Consider the following 14,305-nt stretch of genomic DNA (forward strand, 5'->3'; position numbering starts at 1 on the left):
GTAATTATTACAAAAATCATTGATTTATCCGATATATATGAAATCCTGAACGACTACTAAGATTATCTTTTATTATGATTTAGAAAGTAATTACTAAACGAGTATTGAGATTATCTTTATATTATGATTTAGAAAGTAAACGGTTCTGATTATGAGATGGGCAGTAAAAATTCATTAATCACAATTGAGGTAGACATGGAGGTCCAACCTTTTATGCTCATCTTTTTATTTTCCTCTGTTTAATTAGTACTTAAAGGCATGCTCAAACAACGAGATACCTTTAAACAATGATGCTTTGAGTTGAAAGACGACGCTTTGCAACCATAGCATCGTTGGACAGATGCAATAACATCTGATATCAAAGATTTCCTTTTTCGTTGTCGAAGCAAATTGATTTATGAGGACGACTATTCTCATTAAAAACTGACAGTATCAACGATTTGTGTTAAACTCAAATGTATCATTCTACATTTATCACTTTTCTAGCTGAAAAAATAAAATAAAAAATTAGTTTATTGGAGAAGAAACATAAGGCAAAATGAGGGCACTTTCGGGCTCTTTTATTTCACAACTAAAGCTGGGGCCGTGAAAAAATGCCAGCAAACAAACCTACCCTTGCAAACGAGAATCATACAGAGATAATAAATTCAGCTCTCCACCTTTTGCATTTCAATTCTCACCCATTATTAATCCACCTAGCTCCATGATGTCATCTTTGGCTCTTGGTGTGTAAACCTTAAAGATTCGGAAAGACAAACCGAAGCATCATACCATCCTCCATATGATAATCGGCAATGCAACTATTCATTGCCATTGTAATGAATCTAGAGCTTGTTGGTGAATCTGTTTATCTCCAGCTGCCACTACATTAAAACCTGGGGAACACACCAAAACCCATTTGCCGATTTATGTAAATCTTGCAAGTGCTATATGGCACATTAATTTGGAGAAGAGCTTACTTGTCACATGTGAATTTGGAGAAGCTTCCCAATAAAGCTGATGTCCCTTCCAATCAGTAATAACACCTCCAGCACCTTCTATCACGGGTATCAGTGAAAGAAAATCATATGGCTGACAAAATAGTATGAGATTTTTGTTAGATAAAAGCAATGAATTCTATCTAATACAGTTGTATCATTCACAGATGACAAATGCAACGATAGTTATGCCTGATTGCAGACTTGACAGCTCATTGTAACAAATAGGCATTAAAGCGCAGCAGAAAAGAAAAGTGCACATCTGTAGGTAACCTAACGCATCATCAGAAATAACAAGTCCCTTCTGTTTTATGCTTCCCCTCTATTTCAACCAGAGAGTAAGATACAATAGCTACCACTCATGCCATACACTAGGCATCCCTGGATTGTTCTGCCCTTACCCTTCATGGGGAATGAGCCATTTTCATGGCCAGACGCTCCCAAGAGAAGAGTGCATCACTGGATACATTAGTCATATATACAATTTAACAACAAAGAGTTCGGCTTACCTTGAGACCAGACTCAACAACAAGATCCACAAAACCAGAAGCCAGAAGAGCATAAGCATAGCAGTCACAGCCATACAGTGGTACTTTCACCTGTAGACCAAACATGGAATTCTTAAGATTCTTTCTATTTTACAAGAAACACAAATATCAAATATTTAAGATGAAAACAACTGCAGGAAAAGATGTTGGATTGGACCTAGGAGTCAAATTTCACATTAAATTTCCAAATGTTAATCACATTCTAAGAAATTATACTCACATATCGGTTTTAGTAAAGTTATTTGATCTCAATACTGCTTGGCATAGAGTCACAATGCGAAATTGGGTCAGATTATCCCCAAAAGCATAGGAACACCACAAAAAGTAAAAGACTTGGACAAAGCAGGACCAAAACAGTAACACTGCCCAACTTTTGCTCTCCCTGTTTTCCTTTCAGGTAATCCTTATTGACTGTGTCTGATTTTCTCACATAGATCATACATTAAAAGCATGGCAGTATTCTTCATGTCACCTAATGTTGAACCCCGATCTTTATGGATTCATTAGAACATACCTTATTTCTAACACGAATAAATGCCTCTTCTGCCTCTGGGCTGAATAGATGTGGGCTTGTAGTGTACCTAATCACGGGAATAATTAAAACACATTAGAGAAATCCCGAAAGACAAAAACAGAAAAAGAAAGTTATATGTCCCTGGCAAGATCTGGATGCCAACAAATTACTCTCTCACAATAAAGGTCTACATGCTTGATAGACGTGGTTTGCTTTCCACAGAACAATTTTCTAGCTATAAATTAGATATTCACATGAAAAGAGAAAAAACCTACAAATATGCCTGTGCCAGATTTGCACAATTGCGTGTAGACACTACTTGCCCATTCAATGTAGTTTTCCTTCCACTCATCCCAACCCATCTTTCTCTTAAAATAGGCTGATCAATTATGCCAAGAATCTGGGTGAAATAACAGGTATCAGTTCAAGAAGAAAGTAGATGTAATCTTGAAATTTGAACTAACTCTTATGCATTTATCCAACTCAGTGTGAAAAAATTCAGTCAAGTAACTGGGACAAAAACTAAATTTTTAAATGGGCACAAATGAGCATGTTTACTCCAATAAAACATCTATTGCATGCAAAAATGGATACAAAAATTAATTTGAACTGACGAGTGCTGAAGTGACGATGGCACCCATTTTCTTCCCTTCTCTAACACGATTTTTAATTTTCATTTCAGAATTCTGTTCCCAAGTGTTGAATAACAGAGAAAAAAAAAAGTTTTTTCTTGAGCACATAATCATATTACATTTTCATTTTCATTTAAAATATAAAAAATAATAGAAATAAGCCTGTTTTTATTTTATGCATGTTGTAGTAGATGATTCTTACTGGTTTACCCCGCTGTAGCAGAGCAATGAGAGTACCAAACACAGGTTTTCCTGGGGAAAAAAGTGCAGGTTCACCAAAGTAAAATTTGCAGAATACTTATTTCAAGACAGTAATCTTTCTTTAAAAAAAAGTATACAATACCAGTGATAAAGCTCTTTGTTCCATCTATTGGATCTAAAACCCATACATAGTCCGCAGCCTTCTCTTTGCACTTCCACCCATTCTCCTCTCCATATCTGCAATTACTCCTCCACAATTACTTTAGCAACAGCACAACAAACATAGAAATTCATGGTTGTTTAGAAAAATCGAATTTTCTATTATGTGTTCCATGGGGTTGTGAAGGAAATAACTGGACAAGGACGGTAAAGAATGGAAACGGTAAATGAGAAGCCTACATTCGTCTATCCTATAAAACTACTTACCATAGCTTAAGCGAAACTTGTCATATTCAATATAAAAACGAAAACATTGGAGCAAAAATGTTAAAAACCGGAACAACAACATATTAGGGCCCTTAGGTCTAAAAAATTGTCACATTATGGGATCTAAACAGCTGTAAACCTAAAGACTCGAAATTTACCACTTCAATTCATCTTAAACCCTCCAATTTTCTTGCAACCAAAAGAAATTCTTGGAAAATGATCTATTTACATACAAAACTTACACAGCATGAGAAGGAAAATTCTCTAATAAAATCGAAACCATAGTTTCCTCCGCTGTTTGATCTGCAATTGTCACAGGGCCTGCAGCAAAACAACAAATAAGGAAATCAATGACTCAAAATTTCCCATACTGTAGTCCATACCAATCACTAACTCAGTCAGCTTAAACATTCAATTTTTTCTCAATTATTTTATAAAGCAAAACAGCACAAAACTCAACACTGAAATTGTGATTTTTCTTTTCCTACAATTCCTCAAAAACCAAACAGAACTATAGCAATTGAATCCAACATTCCTAATTTCTCCAGCTTACTCACATTCCTCTTGCTTTCAAATTTAACGTTATTAAAAAGCTTCTGTCGACTTCCAAGTTTCTCAACTTTCTCAGCAACCAAACAAAGCATATAGGCTCACCCAAAAAAAAAAACCAAAGCATATACGCGCACACACATTCAAACTTACTGGAATCTTTTTTATCGAGAATGTCAAATTTCTGACGGAAGAATTTCCTAATGACTTCACCAGAGGCATCGGCTACCTTGTTGGCAACCTCAGCGAATTGATCAAGCTCGAAACTTTTGGGCTGGAGCGGAACGGTGGAGTCTGGACGGCCGGGATCGGAGGCCATTGCGAGTGTGAGCCGGCGAGGAGAGAGAGGGAGGCGGAGGAGTGAGAGTGAGGGCTTGGGAGTTGAGAAGCGGAGAGTGGGAGTGGTGGGATTGGGAATGGGAATGGAGGGCGATGGGTTTTGGAAGAAGGAGAGGGGTTTGGGAACCTGTGAAAGCATTTGGTGACTGTTGAGAGGTTTAAGTAGGCGGGAAAGGGAGAGAGCAGAGAGAGACAATGGTGGTGAAATGGACAGTGGAGGCTGCCGAAGAAGTGAGAAAACTCAAGTTTTGGGGTTTTGGTGGTTAGAGAAAGAGAGAGTGGAGGTTGATGTGTTTTGCGCCGTTGGATCCACATAAATATTATGTCGATCACCATACATAATAATCATGTGAGATTTTTTTTATTTTTTATTCTAGTTTAAGAAAAGCAATATATTTTGATACGAACGATATTTGAAAAATGAGGAATCGAACTTAGGAATTCAGGTGCATATTTCAAATACAAAACATCATAAACTATTAACAACTTAAGCTACAATTCCCTTACAAAAAAGGGATTTATTGAACTCAGATATTACAAAACATCATAAAGCAAACTATCTTGAATGAGATCGGATGGTTTCATGTAAAGATAGGGGTCAAATCCATTTGGCATTTTTTTGGTCAAAACCAAACCACTCGATTATTAGTTACGGTAAAATCAAACCGATAATCCATTCTATGACGGCAATTTGAACTCTCAGAACCACTCGATTATTTTCTTGTTTATTATGATTATATTTGTTTCCTTTTTGTTAAAATTAAATTTTAAATTTTTATCTTGTTTCCTTAGTTTGAAACTGTTACATCCTTGTACTATAAATACATTTATAACCTAAAAAATATTCTACTTTGACTTTAACATTGGCAATGAATTGGAGCTGTATATTTGGAATTTAAAAGCTACCAATTGAAACAGTATGTTCGAAATTTTACAATAAATTTGGGCAACAAATTTTACCCTCACCACTGATGGAAACAGAAGAACGTGGTTTACTGGGAAAGAAAAAAACAAGAACATGATTACTGCTGATCATGATGTGATTATAAAAACTTCACAAAGCAAACCATTGCGGTGATGAAATTCAGCACACTATCTAACATGTACAGCACAGCTTCCCTACACATTCCAAAAGCAACTTCTTTATTACATTGCCCCTAATAGGCTCACAACAAACTGCACACAATTAATTAACCACCAACACACACAATTAAGCTTAATAAATAATTTAGTGGCTGTGATGACCAGGCAGCTTGTCCTTGATCTTCTCCATCATACTCCTCTTCTCCGGCTCAGTTGTCGCTGTGGTTGCGATGGCAGTGCCAACGGCTATGGTGTGTGTCTGTCCTTGCTCTTGTCCATATGCTTGCTGCTGAGCGTCGTCCTTGTGCTTCCCACCAGTCAATTTTTCCTTTATTTTCTCCTTCAGTCCCTTCTTCTTCCTTCTCCCACCTTGCCCATCATCCTCAGACTACAAGCAACCAACCGAGAGGAAGAGATCAAGAAAGAAAAGTAAACATTGATCAAAACATGCAAGCTTAGTCTCACTGAAAAGTTTAATATGCAAGTCAACTCCTACACAATAAATAACATAACAATATGAATGTTTGATTTGTTAGATTTATTCAGCAATTTTTTTGATAAATTTAGTAAGTTCCACATGTACGTATATATATATGAAGAAAAAAAGTCTTACACTAGAGCTTGATGAGCTGCCAGAACGGCGGGCTTCACCAGTAACACCACCGTCGTGGGGCTGTTGTTGTCGGTGCTCACCGAGACCACCATCATACCCATGAGGTTGATCACTTATTGTTTGTTTATCACCAAACATTCCAAGCCCGGTCGAAACTCCAGCGGCACCCAACGAGCCACCATGCTCCTCGTACCCACCCGTGGTCCCGGATCCTGGAACATGCACACCGGAACCGGTGTATGTTCCGGTTTCGGCTTCCGTGCTAGTAGCTACACCCGTGAGGTGCATTGGGTTTCCATGCTCGTCTGTCAACTCAACAGGGTTGCCATGCTCATCTGTGAGCTGCACTAGGTTTCCATACTCATCACGAATTTGAGCCATTTGGGTATTTTTACAAAAAGAGCTAAGCCTCGATCGAAGCAAGAAATCAGAAATGGCAAGCCTTGCTATATTCTATAGATGTTGGAACTTGAACTAAGTTCGATGAGGTTAGGCCTTTTTTTAAAGGGAAAATGAATGACGGTGGAGATATGAGTGTGGCTCTTGCATGTCACTGTGTGCTGACACGAGGCATGACAGTGCCCGGACAATGCCATTAAGAGCATGCATTGCCACGTTAGATGAAGGTTTCCACGTGTTGTCTTGTCCGGGTGACACGTGCTTGTCATGGTTGTGGGTTTTGGGTTGGGATATGAATGAATGAATACCTAGCGGGAGAGGAGCACGATCCGGATGTCTGTTTCTTAGCGCGTAATTTACTCATTATATAACCAACTAACTAACTATGAGTGCAATGATAGGTAAAGCAACATCGTTATTATCCCTAATCTAATCACTTATAAAGTCTAATAAATATAAAATTTTATCACAAAAAATTTCGATTAATATCAAAAGTGGAACCACTTATTATAATTTATTTAATAAAATTTCTAATATGGGACTTATTATTCGCCGCACCTTAATTACATGCATATTTGATAGTGAAGAAAATTAAAATAAAAAATATTAAAAATTGTGTGCTTCTTCATGCGCCAAGAATGTCAATTACTGTGTAAAGCCACTATGCCAGCGAATTCCAACTAAATTTCAAAACTGAGCTCTATTCTTGGTGTCCATGGCAATTACTGTGTAAAGCAACTAAGCCAGCGACACCTACCCTATGGGTCTGTAAGAGCCACTGTTGGGCAAGAAAGTTCTCTCTTCTACATACATATGTGGTGGTGGTTCGTCTGTGGAGTTTGGTGCCTTTTTTATTATTATTAATCCTTTTTGTATTATTATCGAATACCCTCGTAGCCCATCTCTCTGAAATTTAATAAGAAAAAATCTTTATTGACTTCTATGTGTCTCATATCACTCTTCCTTTGTTCGAATCTGAATTACTAAACTGTGTTTTGAATGGACATGATTTCAGTACCGGACTTTTGGCCTTTGTGTTTAGAAAGTTACTAGTTTTTGAAAAAATGTACAAAATGCTTTAGTTTTCCCCAACATCTCACCCTAATTTCAACCCAGTGAATATAATATAACAAATAAACAAATGGGGACCAATAAGATAATATATAATAAATACTAAAAGAAGTTTCCAATTTCATTACTACTCATATGATTTTATCGTTCATCTTGTTAACAAACATATGCTGCCAAGAAAATACTGATTTCGTGCATATATACATAATATGATCATGCTACGAAATAAACATGCATTGTGTGAACACTCTATTTTGTGACATTTGGAAAATATCAAACTTATTAATTGTAAATGGTGTTATCATCTTTATCATCTTCAATTAACTTAAGGAAAATATTTCTCATTGAAATGTTAATTTTATAATTTTATGGGCGGTTGAAATTAGGGCTTAATTTTGGTAATTTAGGAGTGAAACTGGGTTGATTAGGATTATAAAACGCCATCTAGGGCTAAAATTTTTAAGGGTTTCTTCTTGTTTCTTCTTCCCATCATTTTCGATTTTCTCTTTGTAAATAAAATAATATATTGAACTGAAAAAAAAAAAAAAAAAGAAAGGGGGGGGAGGCCCAAAAACCAATAGCAGCCCAACAGAGCCGAGCACAAGCCTAAAGCACATCACAAACAAATCATGTAAGATGCTGGAGTCATGCATCAACGGTTGATTTGATATTCGCATACAGCAAAAGCTTCAGAACAAGTCATGAAAAAGTGAAAGCTGCATCAGGTGTGAGGTGTCGTAGAATACATTCGTAATCAAATTTTAGTTGATGGAGAAAACGACTAATAAGAGAGAACATGAGAGTGCACAATCTCCCTCCCTCTTCTTCTGCACATTTTTCACCAGAATCTTAAAATTTCTATGATTCTTTTTGAATGGCAAGAAACACTCCCTGCGAGATACAAAGTGTTAAAAGTAAACCCTGAATACATACAACCACTTGTGAATCCGCATATATCATTTAAACCTTCGATCTAACCACTATTTGTAAGCTACTGGAAAGGTCTCTGTCAATTCAAACGGTGTATTTTATCATGAAAACGGTAGCACCTGCAGAAAAATTACATGGCAACAAAACACAGAAAGTCGTAGGAATGGATATGGTGTTTTTTGGCAAACCCAGCATCCCACTGACATACGTAAGTTATCATTTTGATAAATTCATGTATGGATTCACGCAAGGAATAAAATTTGAACAATAAGAAGAATCAGATCACAGGGGTCTTTTTATGCATTTTCATTCCACTATTTTTTCCTTTCACTATTCTACATATTCCCTCCTCCTCTTTACAGTGTAACTCCATAAGCTAACCCTGTTGAATGTCAAGATGCAGTTGCAGATGTTTACAATGTCTTGATAACTGCCCTCTTCGCAATCCTTTATCCAACTGAGATTGCAAAAGAAGAATCAACACTGGAATCTGTATATAAATAACAATACTGAGTTCAACAAGAACCAAAAAAAGTTTCCAATCAGCAGCATAACTCCCGTATTCAGAGGTTTTGAAGTTGATGACTTCAGTGCCAAACAGAAATTAATCCTAAACATACCAGGTGGATAAATCATGGCCACAGTGTATGGAAAGTGTAGATTTATTAAATAGGTATGCCAAAGGAATAGTAACAAAATTTTACTGAATAAGTGATGCAAGAAATATTACATGGGAAACAGATATGCTCACCTCCCAAACATCTATAAGTTAGCTCACATCTTGCTAGATTTTGCCCAGAAGAACCCTTTCTTTCTCGTAGAGTGATTCTCTGATAGGGCTCGAGTACTCTTGGAGCCAAAAGAGAAGTGTCGTCTCAAAAAAGGCTTTCCCAAGGAGCTTCTCATGCTGGAACTCGATCCCATCTTAGGGCCCTTTCCTTGATGTCCACTACTCTTCAAGCGATCAAACACAACAGAATCACTGTCAAGGTCTAACACCCGGTTTCTTGATCTCTTGTTTCTAGCCTTCAAGTCCATTTCTGCTTTCAATGCCTTTTCAGACAACTTGTGGATCTGTTTCTCCCCAAAAGTACAAAGCGGGCAGGCTGGGTCATACTTGTTAATTTCAGAAGTCATATTCTCCAAACATTCGGCATGATAAACATGCCCACAAATTAGCACTGCGACCACAGAAAGCTCATTGTTTGCAATAATCTTTTGGCCGCTCCATGAAGATTTCTCAGTCAAAAGCTTTGAGCAAACCCCACACGTCTGCAAATCAACGGGGGGTGAAGCTGAAATTCTGCTACTGGATCTAGTTATCTTCTCACGATTAAAGCCAAAGGACTCACTATCAAAAGACCACCTTTCTCTATTAGATGTGGCCATGAGCTCAGAAAATGCATGCATAGACCAACTGTCTGAAGACCCACCACGGGAGCCTCTAGCAGATTCATTGCTCCATGAAGGAAGCCTTGCCCTATCTTCGGAAATTGAGCAGCTGTTTGGTGACTTGTTTCCTGGGACTCGGCCATCAGATACTTGCCTTAATAGCTGATGTCCTGGAGAACAGCGGGGCCACCTCAATGGCGTTGAGCTAGCAGGAGGCAGATGACACTGGGATGACAATGGGGATGCAGACAACGATGAAGTAGAAGGCAACGAAACTGATAACTTCGTCGGGGACGGATATGAAACTGTAGGGGATTCTGTTGACTCCTTTGCCTACAATACAATCCAACAATAAGGAGAAGAATATCATTTGTGGAATGCTTCGAATTAATTGTGCTAAAATGATAGCAAAAAGTGCCTGTAGCTGCGTATGATCTACCTGTTCTAGACTTGCATCCATGGAAATATTTCTTGAAATAGATCGATCTGCCATAGACACATACAAATATATCAGAAAAAAAAAATGTTATAAACAACTAAAATATAAAAGGGAAAATTCAAAAAACAGAAAATCTGAAGGAGGCCATTTATTTAACATTTAGAAAACCAAAAAAAAAAAATACTGTCTTAAGCAGGAGGTACAAGGTCTTCTCTTTCTTTTCCATCACACAAACAACTAAGGCGTCAGCTCTTTTAAGCTTTCAAGCACAATTGCAAGAGAATTTAAACAGCCAAAAAGGTTCACAAAATAGGTTCTGTGATTCCATATAAGTCACATTTTCCAGGAAATAATATGATGATTTTACAAAAAGCTATCATATTCCGGATAAAATTTTAGCTTCAAAACTTATAAGTAAAAGGTTAGTGTTAGAACTACAATCATGCATCAGGAAAATTTAAAAACATACGTTGACAAACGACAGGAACACAACACAAGCAGCAATTGAACCCTGAAACCCATCCTTCGCCCTTATTTTTAAGGGGGAGGAGGTGCTGCTAGGCCTAAAGGCCATTAGCTGAAAAAATATGAACACCTAAAGAATGTAAAACTGTGTAAAGTGTAATCATGAAATCTTCTCAATGTGAACAAAATCACATAACCAGAACCTGAGCTCTTGACCCACATGATCACACCCACAAAAACTCTCCTACCTACCCATGTAAAGAGATATCAAAGAAATAGTAGGAGAAGTACATGCATGCTATTGTCTGGGGATCTATTGAGGAAATAACCAACTGTGTCCTCCTTCTTCCCAATCTAATTGATAAAAGGTAGTCTAACCCTTGATGCTGATTGCATAGTTTGCAACCGCCCCATTCCTAAGCATTTCCATTCACCTATATTTCACATTTTCAGCCATTATCTTCTATTCCGCATGGTTTCAATAAATCACATGAGCCCTTGAATCCTTGATCATCTCAAAATAGGAATAAACTGATCCTTTTCTTCCATTTATGTTTACGTACAGGGTCCCTCTTCACCAGCTTCACATAAAATTGTAATCCATTTCATTTGTGCTTCTTTCAAATTACTATTCTCCTTCTTATCAGTGCATATTTGGTAACACATGGCCCACCAAGGTCAACCTTAGCTCAAAGTATGACCTTTCATGTTAATATTGAGCTTGTATCTAAAAAGCAACTGTGCTGGCAATGTCCTTTGGTTTACATGCAAGCAAACTTATCATAAAGTTGGATGGCACATGCAAAAAGCATGAGCGATTTGCAGGAACAAATATAATGATAGGGGAGAAGAAGTCCAGATACAATCTAGAAAGAGATAAATTGCAATCCTCCAATCAATAAAGTAGAGAGTAATCTCTTTGATCCCAAGTTGTAGATTCGCTGCATAAAAAGAACTTTGGGAGAATCAACAATTTAAGTTTCGACTTTGGTGTAAACATCGGTAATCTATATTTTAGAGAAATATCAATAGATATATTGATCTCAGTGGAAATATGGGTGATATATAAAATTACGGAAACACGCTATATAACATATAAATTATGTCTGAAACTTCTACAAACTCCAAAACCAACCAATAATGCATCAATTTAACATGTAAACTAGTTTCTCTTAACCAAGATTTGCATGTACGGTGGATAAAATTGGCGTTACGCACAGGCTACACCAATAAGACTTTGAATTTTAAATACAGTGTGTAAAAGACATTTTCTCTGTTCCATTCCATGGTGTTTATACTTTATAAAAACTGTAGGAAACCTCAAGAGTGCGAGAAAAATTTTATATAAGAAAACATGCAGAGACATGGCAGCTGCAACATCTGCTTTTGCTGCCTTTCAATTCCAAATCACACTTATGGGATATTGACTAGAATCTGCAAGGAACCTAAGCATCGAGATTGCACCAAAATTCACCAAAACTTAAATTACAAACCACTGAATTATGAATCAAATAAAAGATCGCCAAAAGAATTACCTGAAGCGGGAGTCCTCACATGGCCAGCAGTTCCCTCAGAAATGGAGGACTTTTGCCCTGTATGTCTTCGAAAATGTACCAATGGACTTCCCTCCTCTGATACACATGCTGACTCAAATTTAACTTCAGAACCATCGTTTCTGCTAATTCCATCAGAAAACCAACTCACAGAAGTCTCTTCACCTGCTACCCCCACTCGGTTATCCCATCGAAAGCTCCATGTTGGAGAATACCGAATATTGCGATGCAGAACTTCACTGTTTGCTCTGTTTGTTATAGTCTTGTCTCTAGCAGCGACACAACAAGCAGACCCCATCCTCAAAATACACAAAATTTAAACTTGCAAGTGTAACACCTCAACTGTAACTTGCATTCTCCAACTTAAAAGTCAACTGACAAATACAGCTGGCTCCATAACCAGCTGTTCTTCTGCAACTACAGTAAAAGAAGCAAACCATCAAGAAGATGATCCATAGTACAATAAACACGCATAACTTAAGAGGACAGAAAATGAAGTGATGGATTTCAATAAACCCTACTTCTGTACAACAATACACAATATCATGAAAGGAAAAAGAACCCGAAACTCCAAAACGCGAAAAAAGAACAAATCTAAATGAAAATTCAGACTGAGGACCACTTCCATGTGGAAACAACAACAAATGAAAACAAAGGTTACCCAATTGAAAGCACTTCATGAATCTCACAGTTCTTCCCTTTCCCAGTTGGATACACAGTGACAGCAAAAATGGGGTAAAAAAATACTTTAATTGAATATATATATATATATATATTCAGTCCAATAAACCTCTGTAGTTCAGCGGAGCTTCAAAAATTAACAAAAATAAATTCTCAAAGCTTTCTTCAACACACTGTTGGTTTGGTACCGTACCAACCATCACCAAAAATGAAAACACCGACAACACCAAGAACAAAACAGCAAAACTGTGTGGGAAATATAAAGAGGCCCAGGTATCGATTCAATCTGCTACTCTTCAGGAAACTCAAGATTGAGTCCAAAATCCAAAAATTAAAACAAAAAAAATCAAAAAATGCCCTAAAATAGTAAATATTGAGGCACTACACATGTCAGAGAGATCCGAAATTTATGCACGACATATCGAATTCATAGTCAAACGCCAAATTTTCGAAAACAAAAACCACCAAATTAATCCCTAGATTATGAAATTCAATAACAAAATAATAACAATAATCAAAATTCATTTTTGATGTGCGAAGGTCATCACAAACACACAAAACAAAACGCAAGCCTGTGCATAATGAGTTACTCACAGAGAGACGAGGCTGGAAAGAAAGAGAGAAAGCGAGCCTGGTAGAGAGATAAAATTTTAGAGAGAGAGAGAGTGAAAGGCTGCTGCTTGTTGTTCGTTGCAGGAGAAGAGAAAGAGGGGTGGAAGCGAGGTCGTTTTAGACAGTTTTGGTAACGCCGTCGGTGGCTGTTCAGGAACGCGCCCCGTGTTGTCCTGACGGCGTTTGGTGACGCAATGAGTGGAATTAAATATTTAAAAAAAATTAAGAAAATTATAATTTCTTTTGTGGATTTAGAGTAATTAAAGCGTGCTGTATGGAGTTGTACTGCACTGACACTGTAGTCAACAGTGGCTGATAATTGTGCTGACAAGTGTTGTACTTTGGAGTTGTGTTAACGGAAGGTTTAAGGTTAATTGGAAGATTTTGGTTGGCGGGCGATGTCTTATGGAGTACGCGGAGTGCGCAGTACGCATTCCGTGCTTTTCACGTTCCAGCAAAGTATCCACATAATTAATTTCAGCATTGAAAAACAAATCCATCTAAAGAAAAAGAAGCATAAAATAAAAATAAAAATTTCTCAAAGAAATTTCAATTAATTATTGTACAACAGTATGTGATCATTGTCATTTGTAGAAGTAAATTAGAGATATGCTCAATTAATAACTTATATATAAAGTCAACGGAATTTAAACTCAGTGAAAAATAGTCTTAACTTGCAGACAAGAGGTCTCAAGTTCGAATCATCATGATATATAGTTGTGTGTGTATGTGATAACTCTCTCTCCTCTAATTTAGACTATCACTTGTACTATTAAAATAACAGTCCTGATCTCTTGGACCCCTGTAGTCCAAGAGATTTATGGTCACTCACCGTTGGATGTAAATTTAACGGTTGACTTGAATTGGGTAATAATCATTTA

General features: G+C 37.1%; 3 protein-coding genes across 4 annotated transcripts; all 3 read right to left on the reverse strand.

Annotated features, from left to right (window-relative positions):
- Positions 1–514: 514 nt before the first annotated feature.
- Positions 515–4,447, reverse strand: LOC117637438 (bifunctional phosphatase IMPL2, chloroplastic). The gene is made up of 9 exons (XM_034372323.1): positions 4,001–4,447; positions 3,541–3,619; positions 3,015–3,109; positions 2,874–2,923; positions 2,315–2,439; positions 2,040–2,106; positions 1,487–1,576; positions 960–1,071; positions 515–875 (listed from the first exon to the last, which is right to left on the reverse strand). The coding sequence occupies exons 1-9, from the start codon at positions 4,323–4,325 to the stop codon at positions 805–807; spliced, it is 1,014 nt and encodes a 337-aa protein (XP_034228214.1). The 5' UTR covers positions 4,326–4,447; the 3' UTR covers positions 515–804.
- Positions 4,448–5,195: 748 nt separating this feature from the next.
- LOC117638007 (late embryogenesis abundant protein-like) lies at positions 5,196–6,366 on the reverse strand. The gene is made up of 2 exons (XM_034373095.1): positions 5,883–6,366; positions 5,196–5,657 (listed from the first exon to the last, which is right to left on the reverse strand). Exons 1-2 carry the CDS (start codon positions 6,261–6,263, stop codon positions 5,415–5,417), a joined length of 624 nt encoding a protein of 207 aa, XP_034228986.1. The 5' UTR covers positions 6,264–6,366; the 3' UTR covers positions 5,196–5,414.
- Positions 6,367–8,440: 2,074 nt separating this feature from the next.
- Positions 8,441–13,531, reverse strand: LOC117637172. Of its 2 annotated transcripts, none has more exons than XM_034371996.1 (5): positions 13,407–13,531; positions 12,114–12,548; positions 10,114–10,160; positions 9,034–10,007; positions 8,441–8,739 (listed from the first exon to the last, which is right to left on the reverse strand). In XM_034371996.1, the coding sequence occupies exons 2-4, from the start codon at positions 12,427–12,429 to the stop codon at positions 9,057–9,059; spliced, it is 1,314 nt and encodes a 437-aa protein (XP_034227887.1). In that variant the 5' UTR covers positions 12,430–12,548; positions 13,407–13,531; the 3' UTR covers positions 8,441–8,739; positions 9,034–9,056. The 2 variants fall into 2 exon arrangements, with proteins under 2 accessions (XP_034227887.1, XP_034227886.1); XM_034371995.1 differs by having other exon boundaries at positions 8,441–8,772.
- Positions 13,532–14,305: the final 774 nt, after the last annotated feature.

This window comes from Prunus dulcis, chromosome 8 (assembly GCF_902201215.1).
Source record: "Prunus dulcis chromosome 8, ALMONDv2, whole genome shotgun sequence".
NCBI classification, from domain to species: domain Eukaryota; kingdom Viridiplantae; phylum Streptophyta; class Magnoliopsida; order Rosales; family Rosaceae; genus Prunus; species Prunus dulcis.

Excerpts from the sequence above, each read along its gene's own strand:
- LOC117637438 (XM_034372323.1), bottom strand. The coding sequence starts at position 4,325 with ATGCTTTCACAGGTTCCCAAACCCCTCTCCTTCTTCCAAAACCCATCG. Across the intron at positions 2,924-3,014 it reads AACAAAGAGCTTTATCACTG|GAAAACCTGTGTTTGGTACT; the intron begins GTATTGTATACT and ends TTTTTTCCCCAG. Across the intron at positions 2,440-2,873 it reads TGCTACAGCGGGGTAAACCA|ATTCTTGGCATAATTGATCA; the intron begins GTAAGAATCATC and ends TATTTCACCCAG.
- LOC117638007 (XM_034373095.1), bottom strand. The coding sequence starts at position 6,263 with ATGGCTCAAATTCGTGATGAGTATGGAAACCTAGTGCAGCTCACAGAT. Across the intron at positions 5,658-5,882 it reads GCAGCTCATCAAGCTCTAGT|TCTGAGGATGATGGGCAAGG; the intron begins GTAAGACTTTTT and ends GGTTGCTTGTAG.
- LOC117637172 (XM_034371996.1), bottom strand. The coding sequence starts at position 12,429 with ATGGGGTCTGCTTGTTGTGTCGCTGCTAGAGACAAGACTATAACAAAC. Across the intron at positions 10,161-12,113 it reads TGTGAGGACTCCCGCTTCAG|ATCGATCTATTTCAAGAAAT; the intron begins GTAATTCTTTTG and ends TGTCTATGGCAG. Across the intron at positions 10,008-10,113 it reads TGGATGCAAGTCTAGAACAG|GCAAAGGAGTCAACAGAATC; the intron begins GTAGATCATACG and ends ATTGTATTGTAG.